The sequence below is a fragment of the Oncorhynchus tshawytscha genome, unplaced genomic scaffold, assembly GCF_018296145.1.
Source record: "Oncorhynchus tshawytscha isolate Ot180627B unplaced genomic scaffold, Otsh_v2.0 Un_scaffold_7041_pilon_pilon, whole genome shotgun sequence".
Classification (NCBI taxonomy): Eukaryota; Metazoa; Chordata; class Actinopteri; order Salmoniformes; family Salmonidae; genus Oncorhynchus; species Oncorhynchus tshawytscha.
This window is the reverse complement of record NW_024609821.1, coordinates 722,501-740,000: the sequence shown is the minus strand read 5'-3', so window position 1 is coordinate 740,000 and position 17,500 is coordinate 722,501. Positions and strand designations below refer to the sequence as shown.

Here is a 17,500-nt window from a genome sequence, read left to right as displayed (position 1 = left end):
TCTCTAACTCTCTCTCTGTCTCGCTCTCTCTCTCTCTCTCTCTCTCTCTCTCTCTCGCTCTCTCTCGCTCTCTCGCGCTCTCGCTCTCTCGCTCTCTCTCTAACTCTCTCTCTGTCTCGCTCTCTCTCTCTCTCTCTCTCTCTCTCTCTCTGTCTCGCTCTCTCTCTCTCTCTCTCTCTAACTCTCTCTCTGTCTCGCTCTCTCTCTCTCTGTCTCGCTCTCTCTCTCTCTCTCTCTCTCTCTCGCTGTCTCGCTCTCTCTCTCTCTCTGTCTCGCTCTCTCTCTCTCTCTCTCTCTCTCTCTCGCTCTCTCGCGCTCTCGCTCTCGCTCTCTCTCTAACTCTCTCTCTCGCTCTCTCTCTCTCTATAAGGCTAATCTGCTAGTATTGTTTGGCCCTTCATTGAGGAGTTCCTCTCCTGTGTTAGTATAGTTTATTTGTGTTAGAGAAGTCTGTCATCAAGACTTGTTCATAGTGTTTGCTCAGATGTCTAGCATGCCACTAGAGCCTATGTCTCTAATTGACTATCCTCTAATTGACTATTTCCTATATAGTGCACTAATTTGACCAGGGCCCATAATGTGTGTGTGTGTGTGTGTGTGTGTGTGTGTGCATGGAGCCAGAATCCCCCCCACACACACACACACGCAACATGTTTGTGTTAGAGTTAATTTCCTGCAATTCTACACATTTTGCCATGAGGCAGATTTAGTGTATTCTACATTCTAACTCTAAACGGGACGTTGAGAAGATGAGTTTTTGGGGGAAATTGATCCGTGGGCAGCGAGCCGCCAGTTGCCCCTCCCTGAACCAGATGATCAGAGGACTGTAATATCAAAGAGAGAAACATGAAAATATCTGTTATTAGACTAGTAGGTGAAACCAGCCTACAGCAAGACGGTGTGTGTGGGTCTGTGTGGTTGTGTGTAGGTGTGTGTAGGTGTGTGGGTGTGGATGCTTGTTTTTTGTATTTGTGTCTATCTGTCTGCTTGCATGTGTGTCTGTGTCTGTTGGGACTGTGTTTCAGCCAATGAAACGTCTCTCTGTGGTTCAGTGAGAGGAAGGGAGAAAGGGACTGAGTGTTCTTCTCAGAGAGAGAGACCATACACTCTGACAGACTTCACACACACACAGTTCAGTGGTGGTTGCTGAGGGGAGGACGACTCATAATAATGGCTGGAACGGCGTAAATGGAAACCATGTATTTGATGTATTTGGTACCATTCCACCTATTCTGCTCCAGCCATTACCACTAGCCTGTCCTCCCCAATTAAGGTGCCACCAACCTCCTGTGATACAGTTGTCTGTTAACCTTATCTGTGTTGATGATACATGACATTATTTTTGGTCGCTGCCTTCATTCCTTTCAGCTCCCAGCAATTCTCTATCTGCTTTCTAAAAGTTACCACTGATTTATTGTGACATGCCCTCAATTGGCTGTGTGTGTGTGTGTGTGTGTGTGTGTGTGTGTGTGTGTGTGTGCGTGCGTGTGTGTGTGTGTGTGTGTGTGTGTGTGTGTGTGTGTGTGTGTGTGTGTGTGGGTGCGTGTGCTTGCATGCTTTTTGTTAGTTTGACTATAAGAGCAGATAGTAGTTCACTCTGAAGACTTCCACAGTAGATACATCAATGTTTAAAATTCCCTAAATAATGAGTTGTTTATCTAGAGGCTGCACCTCTGTTTTCTAGGCCTATTAATTAGGTGTGTGTGTGTGTGTGTGTGTGTGTGTGTGTGGTGTGTGTGTGTGTGTGTGTGTGTGTGTGTGTGTGTGTGTGTGTGTGTGTGTGTGTGTGTGTGTGTCCTTGCATGCTTTTTGTTAGTTTGACTATAAGAGCAGATAGTAGTTCACTCTGAAGACTTCCACAGTAGATACATCAATGTTTAAAATTCCCTAAATAATGAGTTGTTTATCTAGAGGCTGCACCTCTGTTTTCTAGGCCTATTAATTAGGTGTGTGTGTGTGTGTGTGTGTGTGTGTGTGTATTCAATCTATTTTAATGAAAGGTAGACTCTGGCTCATCACTAACCCCTTTCAACTTCGATCTACCTATTAATTTAATTTCTGTATTTATTCATTCGGCTCGTAGCCCTCCAGTGATGCACAATTAGAAGCTCTTGTTGTGGATGTCTAAAGAGTTAGGCAGAGGCTAGTCTACCCAAGGCTCTGATGAAGGCCATGACACCAAAACATAAGCCTGTTTGGATAAAGGTAGGCAGAGGCTAGTCTACCCAAGGCTCTGATGAAGGCCATGACACCAAAACATAAGCCTGTTTCGATAAAGGTAGGCAGTCAGTTAATAAGTTATATACAGTGTGTCTGCTATTTCTGTCTTGCATGTGGGCGTGGCCAGTGCGTTCAGTCATGAGAGAGAGAGAGAGATTATTTTAATTGGAAAGTGTGTGTGTGTGGCTAATGATGCATTTTCAGGGACAGTTGATAATGTGTCTCTGCATGTGGTTCACAATAATATTAATGTGTATATCCAAATTAAATCTTTTGACCATGATAATCTCAGACAGGCAGGCAGTTAGGCTGGCAGACACAGTTATACAAACACACGGACAAATTCTCATTCCTAATAGGGTCACGGTATGTTCTCCAACTCTCTCCGTTCGTCAGTGGAGGATGCAGTTTGTCAGTGTTGTCAGGGGAGCGCCAGTAGCAGGGCAAAAGGTGGCCGTGATTCTTTCCAACGGCTCCCTCAAGGCAGACCATTTCAGAACCAACAGTACCCAGGTATCTACCTCTGCCTGTCTCCTCCGCATCATTAACATTTGGGAGAGAGAGGGGTAGACGGGGGCAGGGACGGAGGAAAGAGAGAAAGAGGGTGGAGAGAATGGGGGCCGGGGGAGAGAGAGGGGTAGACGGGGGGCAGGAGCGGAGGAAAGAGAGAGAGAGGGTGGAGAGAAGGGGGCCGGGGGAGAGAGAGGGGTAGACAGGGGCAGGAGCGGAGGAAAGAGAGAGAGAGGGTGGAGAGAAGGGGGCCGGGGGAGAGAGAAGGGGGCCGGGGGAGAGAGAGAAAGAGGGTGGAGAGAAGGGGGCCGGGGGAGAGAGAGGGGTAGACAGGGGCAGGAGCGGAGGAAAGAGAGAGAGAGGGTGGAGAGAAGGGGGCCGGGGGAGAGAGAAGGGGGCCGGGGGAGAGAGAGAAAGAGGGGGAGAGAGAGGGGGCCGGGGGAGAGAGGGGGACAGGGGGCAGGAGTGGAGGAAAGAGAGAGGGTGGAGAGAAGGGGGGCCGGGGGAGAGAGAGGGGTAGACAGGGGCAGGAGCGGAGGAAAGAGAGAGAGAGGGTGGAGAGAAGGGGGGCCGGGGGAGAGAGAAGGGGGGGCCGGGGGAGAGAGAGAAAGAGGGTGGAGAGAAGGGGGCCGGGGGAGAGAGAGGGGTAGACGGGGGCAGGAGCGGAGGAAAGAGAGAAAGAGGGGAGAGAGAAGGGGGCCGGGGAGAGAGAAGGGGGCCGGAGGAAAGAGAGAAAGAGGGTGGAGAGAAGGGGGCCGGGGGAGAGAGAGGGGTAGACGGGGGCAGGAGCGGAGGAAAGAGAGAAAGAGGGTGGAGAGAAGGGGGCCGGGGAGAGAGAGGGGTAGACGGGGGCAGGAGCGGAGGAAAGAGAGAAAGAGGGGAGAGAGAAGGGGGCCGGGGGGTGAGAGAAGGGGGCCGGGGGAGAGAGAGGGGGGACGGGGGCAGGAGCGGAGGAAAGAGAGAAAGAGGGGGAGGGAGAAGGGGGGGGCCGGGGAGAGAGAAGGGGGCCAGGGGGAGAGAGGGGGCCGGGGGAGAGAGACAATGGGTGTGAGATTGCTGTCAGTCTTTATTGCACTGATGAGTAAATCCTGAGAAGTGATCCAGTCACACAAAGGTTTTATCAGTAAAGGAGGGTTGAGATGTGTGGGTGACCAGCTGTGTCTCTGATTCTTTTACTGTTATTTTTCATTTCATTCCCTTTCTTCTTCTTTTGCTGTGTTTGTGTCTAGTGTGTGGGCGGGCAGTAGGAGCTGTTCTTTTCTTAGATTCCTCTCTTTTGTTTTGTTATTTTTTCATGTTTTTCTCCTCTGAAGAAATCATGTAATATGATGCCATTAGTGAGGAGAGAAGACTGAACCTGGGGAGAGTGAATGTTCTGAACTCATTCATATTTCTTTAGTATCTACTTGGATCATTAGATGTCACAGACAGTGGGCTGTTCTTGTCACAACCTCTCCTCTCACTCTCTCATTTCCTCTCTCCGTTTCTCTCCTCTCATCTCGTGATGTGTATATTCCTCTCCTCTCACTCTCTCATTTCCTCTCTCCGTTTCTCTCCTCTCATCTCGTGATGTGTATATTCCTCTCCTCTCACTCTCTCATTTCCTCTCTCCGTTTCTCTCCTCTCATCTCGTGATGTGTATATTCCTCTCCTCTCACTCTCTCATTTCCTCTCTCCGTTTCTCTCCTCTCATCTCGTGATGTGTATATTCCTCTCCTCTCACTCTCTCATTTCCTCTCTCATTTCTCTCCTCTCATCTCATGATGTGTATATTCCTGTGACCTCTCACTCTCTCATTTCCTCTCTCCTTTCTCTCCTCTCATCTCGTGATGTGTATATTCCTCTCCCTCTCTCACTCTCTCATTTCTCTCTCATCTCGTGATTTATCTCTCCTCTCATCTCAGTGATTCTGTCATCTGTGATGGTGACCTCTCCTCTCACTCTCTCATTTCAAATACAGACAAATCTTCTCTCTGTGTCTCTCCTCTCATCTCGTGATGTGTATATTCACTCTTTTTCTGTTGTTTGGTGCACCCTCTCAGTGGCCTCTTTTGTGCTGTCTCCTCAGACTCATCTCACAAATGTGGAATTTTGCTTGTATAGTGATTCTCCTCTCACACACTCTCATTTCACTCTTTTTAATGTTGTTTTTTGCTGTTTCTCTCCTCTCATCTCGTGAAGCACCCACTCTAGTTTCTCTCCCTCCACTTTCAGCATAAAAGGCCTTCTAAAATCACAGGGCAATTTTCTCCCACTAGTGGAAATTGACTCTAAAGAACAACATTAAAACATTCTCTGGTTGCATTCTGAGAGTGATGCTCTCACATGTTCCAAGCAAGTGCTTTGGTGTGTATATTCTGTGTGTGTGTGTGTGTGTATGTGTGTACATACAGTATGTGTGTGTCAGGGAAGATTTAAATTGATCAGACATATGGATTGGGAGCATAACCTATTAGGGCTTCCACCCACGAAGCCAGCACCATCAATAGACGAGGGATGTTGACCAAATGAGCCACATTTACATGTCCTTAAAAACAGCCTAACTAATTACAAACAACTATTTCTTGTGTTTGGGTGTGTAGAATATGCAAAACTTTAAAGCTTTAATTGCTTTATTGGTTTTTACTTTTCTAAAACAATAATTGTCCACCTCATGGTTCAGCAGTCAGAGCACTAAATGCATCAGGGCATTGGATGCATAGACCTATAGGTGTAGGTGTCCACTGTATGATATTAATATTAACATATACACTACCGTTCAAAAGATTTGCTCACTTAGAAATGTCCTTGTTTTTGAAATTAAAGCAATTTTTTGTCCATTTAAAATAACATCAAATTGATCAGAAATATAGTGTAGACATTGTTAATGTTGTAAATGACTATTGTAGCTGGAAACGGCTGATTTTTAATGGAATATCTACATAGGCGTACGGAGGCCCATTATCAGCAACCATCACTCCTGTGTTCCAATGCCACGTTGTGTTAGCAAAGCCAAGTTTATCATTTTAAAAGGCTAATTGATCATTAGAAAACCCTTTGCAATTGTGTTAACACAGCTAATAACTGTTGTCCTGATTAAAGAAGCAATAAAACTGGACTTCTTTAGACTAGTTGAGTATCTGGAGCATCAGCATTTGTGGGTTCGATTACAGTCTCAAAATTACTTCTGAAACTTGTCAGTCTATTCTTGTTCTGAGAAATGAAGGTTATTCCATGTGAGAAATTGCCAAGAAGCTGAAGATCTCGTATAACAACAGAGCAAACTGGATCTAACCAGAATTTTTAAAAGTATTTTACCTTTATTTAACTAGGCAAGTCAGTTAAGAACAAATTCTTATTTTCAATGATGGCCTAGGAACAGTGGGTTAACTGCCTTGTTCAGAGGTAGAATGACAGATTTTTACCTTGTCAGCTCGGGGATTTGATCTCGCAACCTTTCGGTTATTAGTGCAACGCTCTAACCACTAGGCTACCTGCCTCCCCATAGAAAGAGGAGTGGGAGGCCCCGGTGCACAACTGAGCAAGAGGACAAGTACATTAGAGTGTCTAGTTCGAGAAACAGACGCCTCAAAGGTCCTCAAGTGGCAGCTTCATTAAATAGTACCTGCAAAACACCAGTCTCAATGTCAACAGTGAAGAGGCGACAGATAGTTCCTCTGTCCAGTGTCTGTGTTCTTTTGTCCATCTTAATCTTTTCTTTTTATTGGTCAGTCTGAGATATGGCTTTTTCTTTGCAACTCTGCCTAGAAGGCCAGCATCACGGAGTTGCCTCTTCACTGTTGACATTGAGACTGGTGTTTTTTGCAGGTACTATTTAATGATAGTACTATTTAGGAAGCTTAGGGCTAGCCCCAGAGATAGAGATATGCTTTAAGACACCGACATTGAGGTATTTATTCTTGTCAGTTAGCATACTGCATCTGCTATACAGATATTGGCATACAGAAGAAAGCTAATTCGTTACTTTTCGGAATATTTTGTATCAAGATCAGCATTATATTGTTATATTATAGTAGTAACTCTGGTAGGCCTGAATGTTCAATCAGAAAAATGTCTCAACAGAATGAAACAAAACATTGTTTGCATATTTATATTAATAAATAGATATAGAATAATAACTACAATATACAGTAATAATAATGATAAAACTAATGATTATAAATACACACAAAATAAAAACATATTTAAAGGTCCAAAATGTCATCCTACCTGAATAGCCAGTTGCACAGTAGACTGCATTTGGCTGCTTCAACATCCATCTCATCTTAGTTCACTACAATATTCAAACTTGTCCATACAGAGGACATTTCCCTTGTAGCTGAGCTCCAGACTAACATGTTACCACGGTGACACTGGTGACACTAAGTTTTTCAGTTGGTGGCACAAGCCCATGATTTGGTGGCACAATCAAAAACATTTGCGGCATTACGCAATAGAATAAAATTGCTGTAAAATTCACAGTGCTTTATTAAAAAGTGTATTAGGCTACTGAGATGTTGTTGAAGAAATACGTTGTTTCGTCATATTTTCATGTTCTGATTCAAAATAATTTAATTGTCACGCCCTGGTCTTAGTATTTTGTGTTTTCTTTCTTTATTTGGTCAGGCCAGGGTGTGACATGGGTTTATTTTGTGTTGTGTTTATGTATGGGGTTTTTCAGTAGGTTTTGGGATTGTGGCTTAGTGGGGTGTTCTAGCATAGTCTATGGTTGCCTGAGGCGGTTCTCTATCAGAGGCAGGTGATTCTCGTTGTCTCTGATTGGGAACCATATTTAAGGCAGCCATATTCTGTGAGTGTTTGGTGGGTGATTGTTCCTGTCTCTGTGTTAGTTGTCACCAGATAGGCTGTATAGGTTGTCACCAGATAGGCTGTATAGGTTTTCACGTTCCGGTTGTTGTTTTTGTATTGGTCGTTTTTTCTTCATTAAAGATGTATCGACTTAACCACGCTGCATTTTGGTTCCGACTCTCTTTCACCCGTAGAAAACCGTAACATTAATGACCAACCTAACCCAGTGATTGTCATGCATTTTTAGCTGACAATTATGATATTGTTATATTTTACTCTTAAAACAGTGTTCAGAATTTTCTGATTGTATTTCTTTCAATAGAGATAAATTTGCATCTTAATGTGCTCTAATATTATAGACCAATTTATTGGGGCAAATTCACCACCCGAGTAAGTGTAAAAACAAAACCCAACTACTAGGTCACTATCTCTACAGATAATACCCACCACTGCTATTACAGTACATTTAATATAAAAACAAAACCCAACTACTAGGTCACTATCTCTACAGATAATACCCACCACTGCTATTACAGTACATTTAATATAAAAACAACAACTACTAGGTCACTATCTCTACAGATAATACCCACCACTGCTATTACAGTACATTTAATATAAAAACAAAACCCAACTACTAGGTCACTATCTCTACAGATAATACCCACCACTGCTATTACAGTACATTTAATAAAACAAAACAACAACTACTAGGTCACTATCTCTACAGATAATACCCACCACTGCTATTACAGTACATTTAATATAAAAACAAAACCCAACTACTAGGTCACTATCTCTACAGATAATACCCACCACTGCTATTACAGTACATTTAATATAAAAACAACAACTACTAGGTCACTATCTCTACAGATAATACCCACCACTGCTATTACAGTACTATTACAGTACATTTAATAATAAAAACAGTACAAATATAAAAACAACAACTACTAGGTCACTATCTCTACAGATAATACCCACCACTGCTATTACAGTACATTTAATATAAAAATTACAACATTTACAACAACTACTACAGATAATACCCACCACTGGTCACTATCTCTACAGATAATACCCACCACTGCTATTACAGTACATTTAATGTAAAAACAAAACCCAACTACTAGGTCACTATCTTTACAGATAATACCCACCACTGCTATTACAGTACATTTAATATAAAAACAACAACTACTAGGTCACTATCTTTACAGATAATACCCACCACTGCTATTACAGTACATTTAATATAAAAACAACAACTACTAGGTCACTATCTCTACAGATAATACCCACCACTACTATTACAGTACATTTAATATAAAAACAACAACTACTAGGTCACTATCTTTACAGATAATACCCACCGCTACTATTACAGTATATTTAATATTTTAAAAAACAACAACTACTATGTCACTATCTCTACAGATAATACCCACCACTAGTAACCATGTATTAATCTAACGGTACTGTCGTGTTTTTGGCATCATTAAACTGAAGACTGTTATTTTATCAAATCAATTCTCTGTAATTATATTTACGTGATTAAATTAATCACGTAAATGTAATTAACTAGGAAGTCGGGGCACCAAGGAAAATATTCAGATTACAAAGTTATAATTTTCCTAATATAACTTTCAGATATTTTAATATCTGATCAATTAGTCTTCTAATGAATGAATTATTCTTTACCTCACGTTAGTCTCATTCCAAACGTCATAAATTGTTGGTTATCTGCACAAACCCAGTCTTCACTATGAATCATCCATACATCAATTGTCTCAATCATTTATTTATTAACTAACTAAATGATCACAGAAATGTATCAACAAACAAACAAAGTAGATATGGTTACAAGGAAATGATAGGGGATGTGCCCTAGTGGGCTAAACCGGTATGGCGGCTTGGTAGACAAAGGGACTGGGAAGGGCGCAAAAGACAAAAGACACTACACAGTTGATAACTATATTGATAGAAATACTAATCCTTTGCACATGAATGCTCACTCATTTGGGAATAATTGCAATCAATATATATATTTACGCTCAGTATGTTGTCGTGATCTCTGTTGGAATCGTCCTTCTTTCTGTTGGAAGTTCATCCGCCCATCTTTCGTGGTTAGAATGGATATTTCAGAGTCCCATTCAGAAATGTTGTTATAGACTAGATGTTTCGGGGTTGTCGGCCTTCGCGTTGAATGGTATAGAATTCCTAGCTGCAGACTAGTAATTAGTATCAAAGATTTGCTCTTATTCTGTAGGTATCGATAGTCTCAGAGTTTCAACAACCATTACAACCTTAGCTTATACTCAGATTTATGGTCTCTACTCAACCCTTAGCCCTCTAGGTAATCAAGGTAAGCTTGGATCAAACCATAGCTCCCTCTGTGATCGAGGTACTGGTCTAAAGGGAAATTCCCAAGGAGGGGGTTATAGCCAGAACAGTAGAAAAGGGCTGTCCCATGACACCAGATCAATGTCTGTGCTCATGGGGCGGGCCTTTGACTTAGTTAAACTCCAAAGGAAATTGGGGTTTCCTAAACAGTTTATAATCACATCACATAATTTTACAAATAGTTTCATTTTTACTCATTCATTTTATACAACAATTAGATGCAAGCCTCACAACTGAGACTCTTGTATAAACAGCGTTATGGTAATGTGGCTGTATTGTCTCTCATGAGTTTCACAAACATTAAATGAAATGGACTGGTCGTAGCTGGATTCTCCCCCGACTGTGTACACATTCTCCAAAACATGGACATTGTTCAGTTCTCAAGTTCTATGATGGAGAAGAGAACAAATGTATGACCTGCGATAACAGAGCCTGGGTGTATGGGGAAGAGAGAGAGGTGGTGCGAGAGAGGTACTTGCTATCCCCAAAGAGGGCCACGTCATGACAGTTCATTTCATGTAAAAACAAAACCCAACTACTAGGTCACTATCTCTACAGATAATACCCACCACTACTATTACAGTACATTTAATATAAAAACAAACATCTATGCACTCGCAATGGCCAATCCACATTTAGTGTGCTCCATATCTCACAGCCATATTGAATGTCTTGTTTGTAGAATAGTTTCATAGCAAATATCTTGTTTGTAAAATAGTTGCTTTTGCCCTCAAAGAAATAAAAAGTATATCTACAGAAAGCTGAGAACATCCTCTCTCCACCTTTGACAACAGGATAGCTGTGTTTTCCCCACAATTGGATTTAGAAGTGTTATACAGACCACTTTTCTTTCTCCTGGAGCATTTTTCCCCTCTGAAAAGGAGAGAGAGAGAGTGCCTCGCTCAACATAGCAGCAGGCCCCAGTGAAACAGGGGCAGGTAGGCAGACACTTTCATTACAGGAATCATGAGGATAATGTAATTTACTGTTTCACCAAATCATGGTTTCACCCTCATAAAAACAAAGATGTTTTGAGTGAGGTAAATGAATGTGCAGCTCACACAGATGAGACCAATATCTGTTTTAACTCGCCCAGTGAGACTAAATGGTGGCAGTCTGGCGCCCTGCCATGTAGGCTTTTCACTACTCTCTAATTTTCATTTTACTTTGATGAAAAAGGGCTCCATCTTCACAATCAACAGTATCCTAGGCCAAGGCTCATCTCTCGCTCTCCTCAGCAGCAGACCAGCCCCGGACAATTTGGCTGACTCCAATTTTATCGGCTTTTCATTTATTTTATCGGCCAAAAGCCGGAAATTACCTGCTTAACGGAAACCCTGGTGTGTGTGTGTGTGTGTGTGTACACATGTGCATTCGTATGTCTATGTGTGTTGCCAGATGTGTTCTAACTCTTTGTGTGTGTGTGTGTGCGTGTGTGCGTGTGTTTGTGTGTGTAGGTAAGCCAGTGTTCCTCCACATGGGTGAGGAGGTGGATGGGGTGGACATGAGGGCAGAGGTCGGCCTGCTGAGTCGCAACATCCTGGTGCGCGGCGAGATGGAACCTGGTTGTTACGGCAACGAGGCCTGCAAGTTCTTTACCTTTGACACTTTTGGAGGACACGTGAAGGTAATTTAATGTCATTAATTGTTTGCGAATCTACCCCTCCAATCTATCTATTTATCCCTCTATCTACACCTCTTCTTCCACTCTTCATCCTTCCATAAACCCCTACATCTTCTCTTCATCCTTCCATAAACCCCTACATCTTCGCTTCATCCTTCCATAAACCCCTACATCTTCTCTTCATCCTTCCATAAACCCCTACATCTTCTCTTCATCCTTCCATAAACCCCTACATCTTCTCTTCATCCTTCCATAAACCCCTACATCTTCTCTTCATCCTTCCATAAACCCCTACATCTTCTCTTCATCCTTCCATAAACCCCTACATCTTCTCTTCATCCTTCCATAAACCCCTACATCTTCTCTTCATCCTTCCATAAACCCCTACATCTTCTCTTCATCCTTCCATAAACCCCTACATCTTCTCTTCATCCTTCCATAAACCCCTACATCTTCTCTTCATCCTTCCATAAACCCCTACATCTTCTCTTTGTCCTTCCATCTACTTTCATCTTTTATTTATCCTTCCACTGATCCAAACTTGTAGATCTTGTGTGTAGGGCTTAACTTCCTTAACCTTTTACAGTGGTGGGTTAAATCAAGGTCACACAGAGTGTTTCTTGTTATTCTTAAACAATTCTACTTATACAAAAGTATACACCTCACACACATGGTTATGGGATAAAAAAAGAAGACACCATGTCAGATATACAGTTGAAATGTGTTAAATGTTGAGTTTGCATCCCAATATTACACTTTAAATGCATCCCAGAAGACTGAAATATAACAAAACCATTTGACATAGAAACACCGGATTTTCAGCGTGTTTTTGAAATAATGTTTATTAATTATGAATAATATTCGTAACCTTCCACCCATGAGGCCTCAAGGTCATTGAAAGGGCTACAGTCTGTGAGGTTACCAGAGTTTTGCAGCCCTGATCATGTCTTTCTGTTCTGTTTATTCAGTACCTTGAGGCCTTCACCAGAAGAAATGGGCTATTGTTTTGGGCTATACTGTCCAGTTAACATAAAGGTTACATTAAGAAACTGAGCTCATCTATTGTCCTTACAGGTTAGGTGAGGGTAAGGGAAAAGTTTATAGAGTTTAGTTATAATCAGATGTTTAGTTAGAAATTACAACCCTTCCGTCCCCGTCTAGCATGGCTAGACGCCCAGCGTCTGGGGAGCACAGTTAGGACAGAGAGGGCTGAGACTGTCACACACGCCAGCCAACTAGATTATTACAGTAATGATCTGGTTTGGGTCATGACTGTCATCAGATGACATATGGTGACGCAATCTGTCAATGACATCTGTAATATCATCGTTAAGACAGTGGTATGTCGGCTGTCATTAGGCCAGTGTGATTCTATGACAGATAGACAGGTAGGCACACACACACACACACACACACACACACACACACACACACACACAGCACCATAACAGTTATGGATAATATCAATGCCAGATACCAACCCTGATTTAAGCAAGCAGGCAGGCTAAGGTTTGCACAAATAAACAATTGTCACTTTGCTGACAGGGAGTGTCACATTGGGAGAGTTTCTTGTATTATGTTGTTTGCCATTACTGTAATTAGGTTTGGCAGAACATTTCCAATGAGGGAAAGTTTCTTGTATTATGTTGTTTGCCATTACTGTAATTAGGTTTGGCAGAACATTTCCAATGAGGGAGAGTTTCTTGTATTATGTTGTTTGCCATTACTGTAATTAGGTTTGGCAGAACATTTCCAATGAGGGAGAGTTTCCTGTATTATGTTGTTTGCCATTACTGTAATTAGGTTTGGCAGAACATTTCCAATGAGGGAGAGTTTCCTTGTATTATGTTGTTTGCCATTACTGAACATTTGGCAGAACAATGAGGAGAGTTTCCTGTATTATGTTGTTTGCCATTACTGTAATTAGGTTTGGCAGAACATTTCCAATGAGGGAGAGTTTCCTGTATTATGTTGTTTGCCATTACTGTAATTAGGTTTGGCAGAACATTTCCAATGAGGGAGAGTTTCCTGTATTATGTTGTTTGCCATTACTGTAATTAGGTTTGGCAGAACATTTCCAATGAGGGAGAGTTTCTTGGAAGCTCTTTTGATTGAGTTCCGTCTAAATTAAGGCACATTTTATTTACAGCACAGGAACAAAGTGTGAAGCGCAACGTAGGAGGGAGACAGACACACACACACACACACACACACACACACACACACACACACACACACACACACACACACACACACACACACACACACACACACACACACACACACACACACACACACACACACATGGCATAGTCTTTAGAATGAGTTGGATTGCATCCTGTTCAATAGACAGCTGTTTATTGAAGCTGTCAGTCGTAGGACCTGGGTTGTATCCCAAATGCCACCCTATAATAGTGCAGTACTTTTGACCAGGAAATGCAGGGCTCTCATTTGGGACGCAGCCCAGGAGAAGATCCACAGCTAGTATGGAATGGAGCCACGTCCATCTCCACTGCCTGCAAATTCTTCCCATTACATTCTAGTCAACCACATTTTAATGAAGAATTATGGAAACGATTTGATTAGTCTCTCATGCATGGAAACTCTCGCTATCTTTTTATCTGTCTCCTACTCAATCTCTCACACTTTCACTGTTTCTTTCACATTCAAATTCTCCTGTCTTACTCTCTGTCTTTCTCTCACTCTCTAGCGGTCTCACCATATCGGTCTCACTCTCTAGCGGTCTCACTCTCTAGCGGTCTCACTCTCAAGCGGTCTCACTCTCTAGCGGTCTCACCATATCGGTCTCACTCTCTGGCAGTCTCACTCTCTAGCGGTCTCACCATATCGGTCTCACTCTCTAGCGATCTCACTCTCTAGCAGCCTCACTCTCTAGCGGTCTCACTCTCTGGCGGTCTCACTCTCTAGCGGTCTCACTCTCTAGCGGTCTCACCATATCGGTCTCACTCTCTGGCGGTCTCACTCTCTGGCGGTCTCACTCTCTAGTGGTCTCTCTCTCTAGTGGTCTCACTCTCTAACGGTCTCCCTCCCTAGCGGTCTCACTCTCTAGCGGTCTCACCATATCGGTCTCACTCTCAAAACGTTCTCACTCTCTTTTTAAATTTTTTAAATTTATTTCACCTTTATTTAACCAGGTAGGCTAGTTGAGAACAAGTTCTCATTTGCAACTGCGACCTGGCCAAGATAAAGCATAGCAGTGTGAACAGACAACACAGTTACACATGGAGTAAACAATTAACAAGTCAATAACACAGTAGAAAAAAAGGGGAGTCTATATACATTGTGTGCAAAAGGCATGAGGAGGTAGGCGAATAATTACAATTTTGCAGATTAATAACACTGGAGTGATAAATGATCAGATGGTCATGTACAGGTAGAGATATTGGTGTACAAAAGAGCAGAAAAGTAAATAAATAAAAACAGTATGGGGATGAGGTAGGTAAAAATGGGTGGGCTATTTACCGATAGACTATGTACAGCTGAAGCGATCGGTTAACTGCTCAGATAGCAGATGTTTGAAGTTGGTGAGGGAGATAAAAGTCTCCAACTTCAGCGATTTTTGCAATTCGTTCCAGTCACAGGCAGCAGAGAACTGGAACGAAAGGCGGCCAAATGAGGTGTTGGCTTTAGGGATGATCAGTGAGATACACCTGCTGGAGCGCGTGCTACGGATGGGTGTTGCCATCGTGATCTAACAATCTCACTCTCTAGCAGTCTCACCATATCGGTCTCATTCTCTAGCGGTCTCATCTCTAACGGTCTCAGTCTCTAGCAGTCTCACTCTCTAGCGGTCTCACTCTCTAGCGGTCTCACTCTCTAGCGGTCTCACTCTCTAGCGGTCTCACTCTCTAGCGGTCTCACTCTCTAGCGGTCTCACTCTCTCACTCTACGGTCTCTCTAGCGGTCTCACTCTCTAGCGGTCTCACTTTCTAACTGTCTCACTCTCCCCCTCTCCCCACATGTCTCCCTCCCAGGTGGAGCGTGGCTTTAAGTCTGTGCATGTGTCCGGTGTAGAGCTGCAGCACATGGGTCAACAGTCTATGGGTCACTACCCTGTCCACTTCCATATGAATGGAGACGTGGACCAAAAGGGAGGCTACGATCCCCCCACCTCTGTCAGCGATCTGTCCATCCACCACACCTTCTCCCGCTGTGTCACTGTGCACGGCTCTAACGGCCTACTGGTGAGTTATATGCATGCACACACTTGGACATTTGGTTCCATACATTTGAGTGTATAAAAGTGCTGCTGGTCGGCCATTCAGTTGTCACGACGACACCCGCCTTCGCCCAGCCTCTCCACCGCGTGTGTGTGTGTGTGTGTGTGTGTGTGTGTGTGTGTGTGTGGTTAAAGAGGTCTTCTGCTAGAGCAACTGTCTTACCCCAGCAGAACCCCAAATATAAGCTGTATACCAAACAAGTGGCAGGGTGACAGCTGTTTTTCGGATCCCAGGTGTAAAGTCATTGAACTGAACCAGTAGGGTTCGCACATTCACAGAAAGATTTTCCAACCTCACTTGACAGGTTTCTTCCGTTCACGGAGGCACAGAAAGTACAGTCAAACACATCCATGTTATTAGCGTTACTCTCTAAGGGCTGTAGCTGTGTTGTTGAGAGACGTTATAACGCTCCACATCTTGGGTTGAAAAATTCTGCTAACTTTCCCCAAATTCCCAGGTTTTTCAGAAATCCTGATTCCCGGGAATCTTTGAACCAGGACTTCTAGAAAACCTGGTAATTTTGGGAAAGTTGCTGGAATTTTGTAACCTTATCCAGGTTGAGCTACAAGGGTTTCAGGAAACTTACCTGTGGTGTCATTTCACTGTCTTTGCTAAAAATCCGAGCCACCTACGGAATTCTAATGATGATAATAACCATATTCATGATTATGCATGTTGCTAATTACTGTTGTGAACCCAGGGACATTATGATCTGTGGACGCTACAGGGTCACAGACAGAGCAAATAAATAGAATTACGCACAAAAGAAGATAATTGCTTCTAGCTAGAATTCTATGAGAACAGTCTGTCAGAGACTAAGGTGGGATTGTGTGTTTGTGTGTGCGGACTCATGCAAGCTCATCTTCGCCCAACCTCGTGCACGTGCGTATGTGTTGGAGGGTTGTTAAAGGTGTCCTGTTGTGTTGCCACGGCAATCAGAGAATATATCCATTGCCATAACGAGGAGATGTGCTGTTGCTACCCAACATGGCGTATCTAAACCAAGGCTCCTGAAAATTGGGTACAAACTGGATAGAACACAACTGTGTCCTGTCACTCTTCAGGCGTTAGAAGGAAATGGAAGCTAGATGGTGAGATACTGAATTCTCTGAGATGTTATCTCTCTGCTTCGGCTTCGTCCCAATTAGTACCCTATTCGTCCCCTATAGTACCCTGGTTTAAAATAATGCACTAGATAGAGAATAGGGTCCCATTTGAGACTCAGGCCCTGGTCTCCTCAGGCCCTGGTCTCCTCAGGCCCTGGTCTCCTCAGGCCCTGGTCTCCTCAGGCCCTGGTCTCCTCAGGCCCTGGTCTCCTCAGGCCCTGGTCTCCTCAGGCCCTGGTCTCCTCTCCTTCATCAGATGTCAGAATATCTCCATAGTCATGAAGACTGGGGTTAGCACCACATGATTTAGCTCAGCAGGCTAATACAGGCTTGTGTTAGTAGAGGTAGTTTGGTGAACTGTTCTCAAATGAGGAGACTTCCCCGAACCAATCGCAAAGAAGAGGTGAGATAAGCTAGCTAGTGTGGTAGGCAGAGTAATATCTTTCTTTAAATGGTGTAGCTCAGTGGAATGATGTGTTTCACACCATCTGCTGAGATTGGGTTTTTAGCCCAGTGCAGATGACAGAGAAGAGACATAGAAGGAAAACCACTTCCTTCAGACATGCATCTGTGCCATTCAAAATAAATGTGTGCATGGTTTGTCA

At 43.1% G+C, this 17,500-nt stretch overlaps 1 protein-coding gene across 7 annotated transcripts in view; it reads left to right on the top strand.

The window, feature by feature from the left end:
• Positions 1–17,500, top strand: part of LOC112240112 (cell migration-inducing and hyaluronan-binding protein) — a 177,981-nt gene that overhangs the window by 124,673 nt on the left and 35,808 nt on the right. For all 7 annotated transcript variants that reach the window (XM_042319001.1, XM_042319003.1, XM_042319004.1 and 4 more), the window contains 2 exons: positions 11,382–11,551; positions 15,544–15,753. In XM_042319001.1, coding sequence (XP_042174935.1) covers positions 11,382–11,551; positions 15,544–15,753 — 380 coding nt within the window. The remainder of the gene's footprint in view (positions 1–11,381; positions 11,552–15,543; positions 15,754–17,500) is intronic.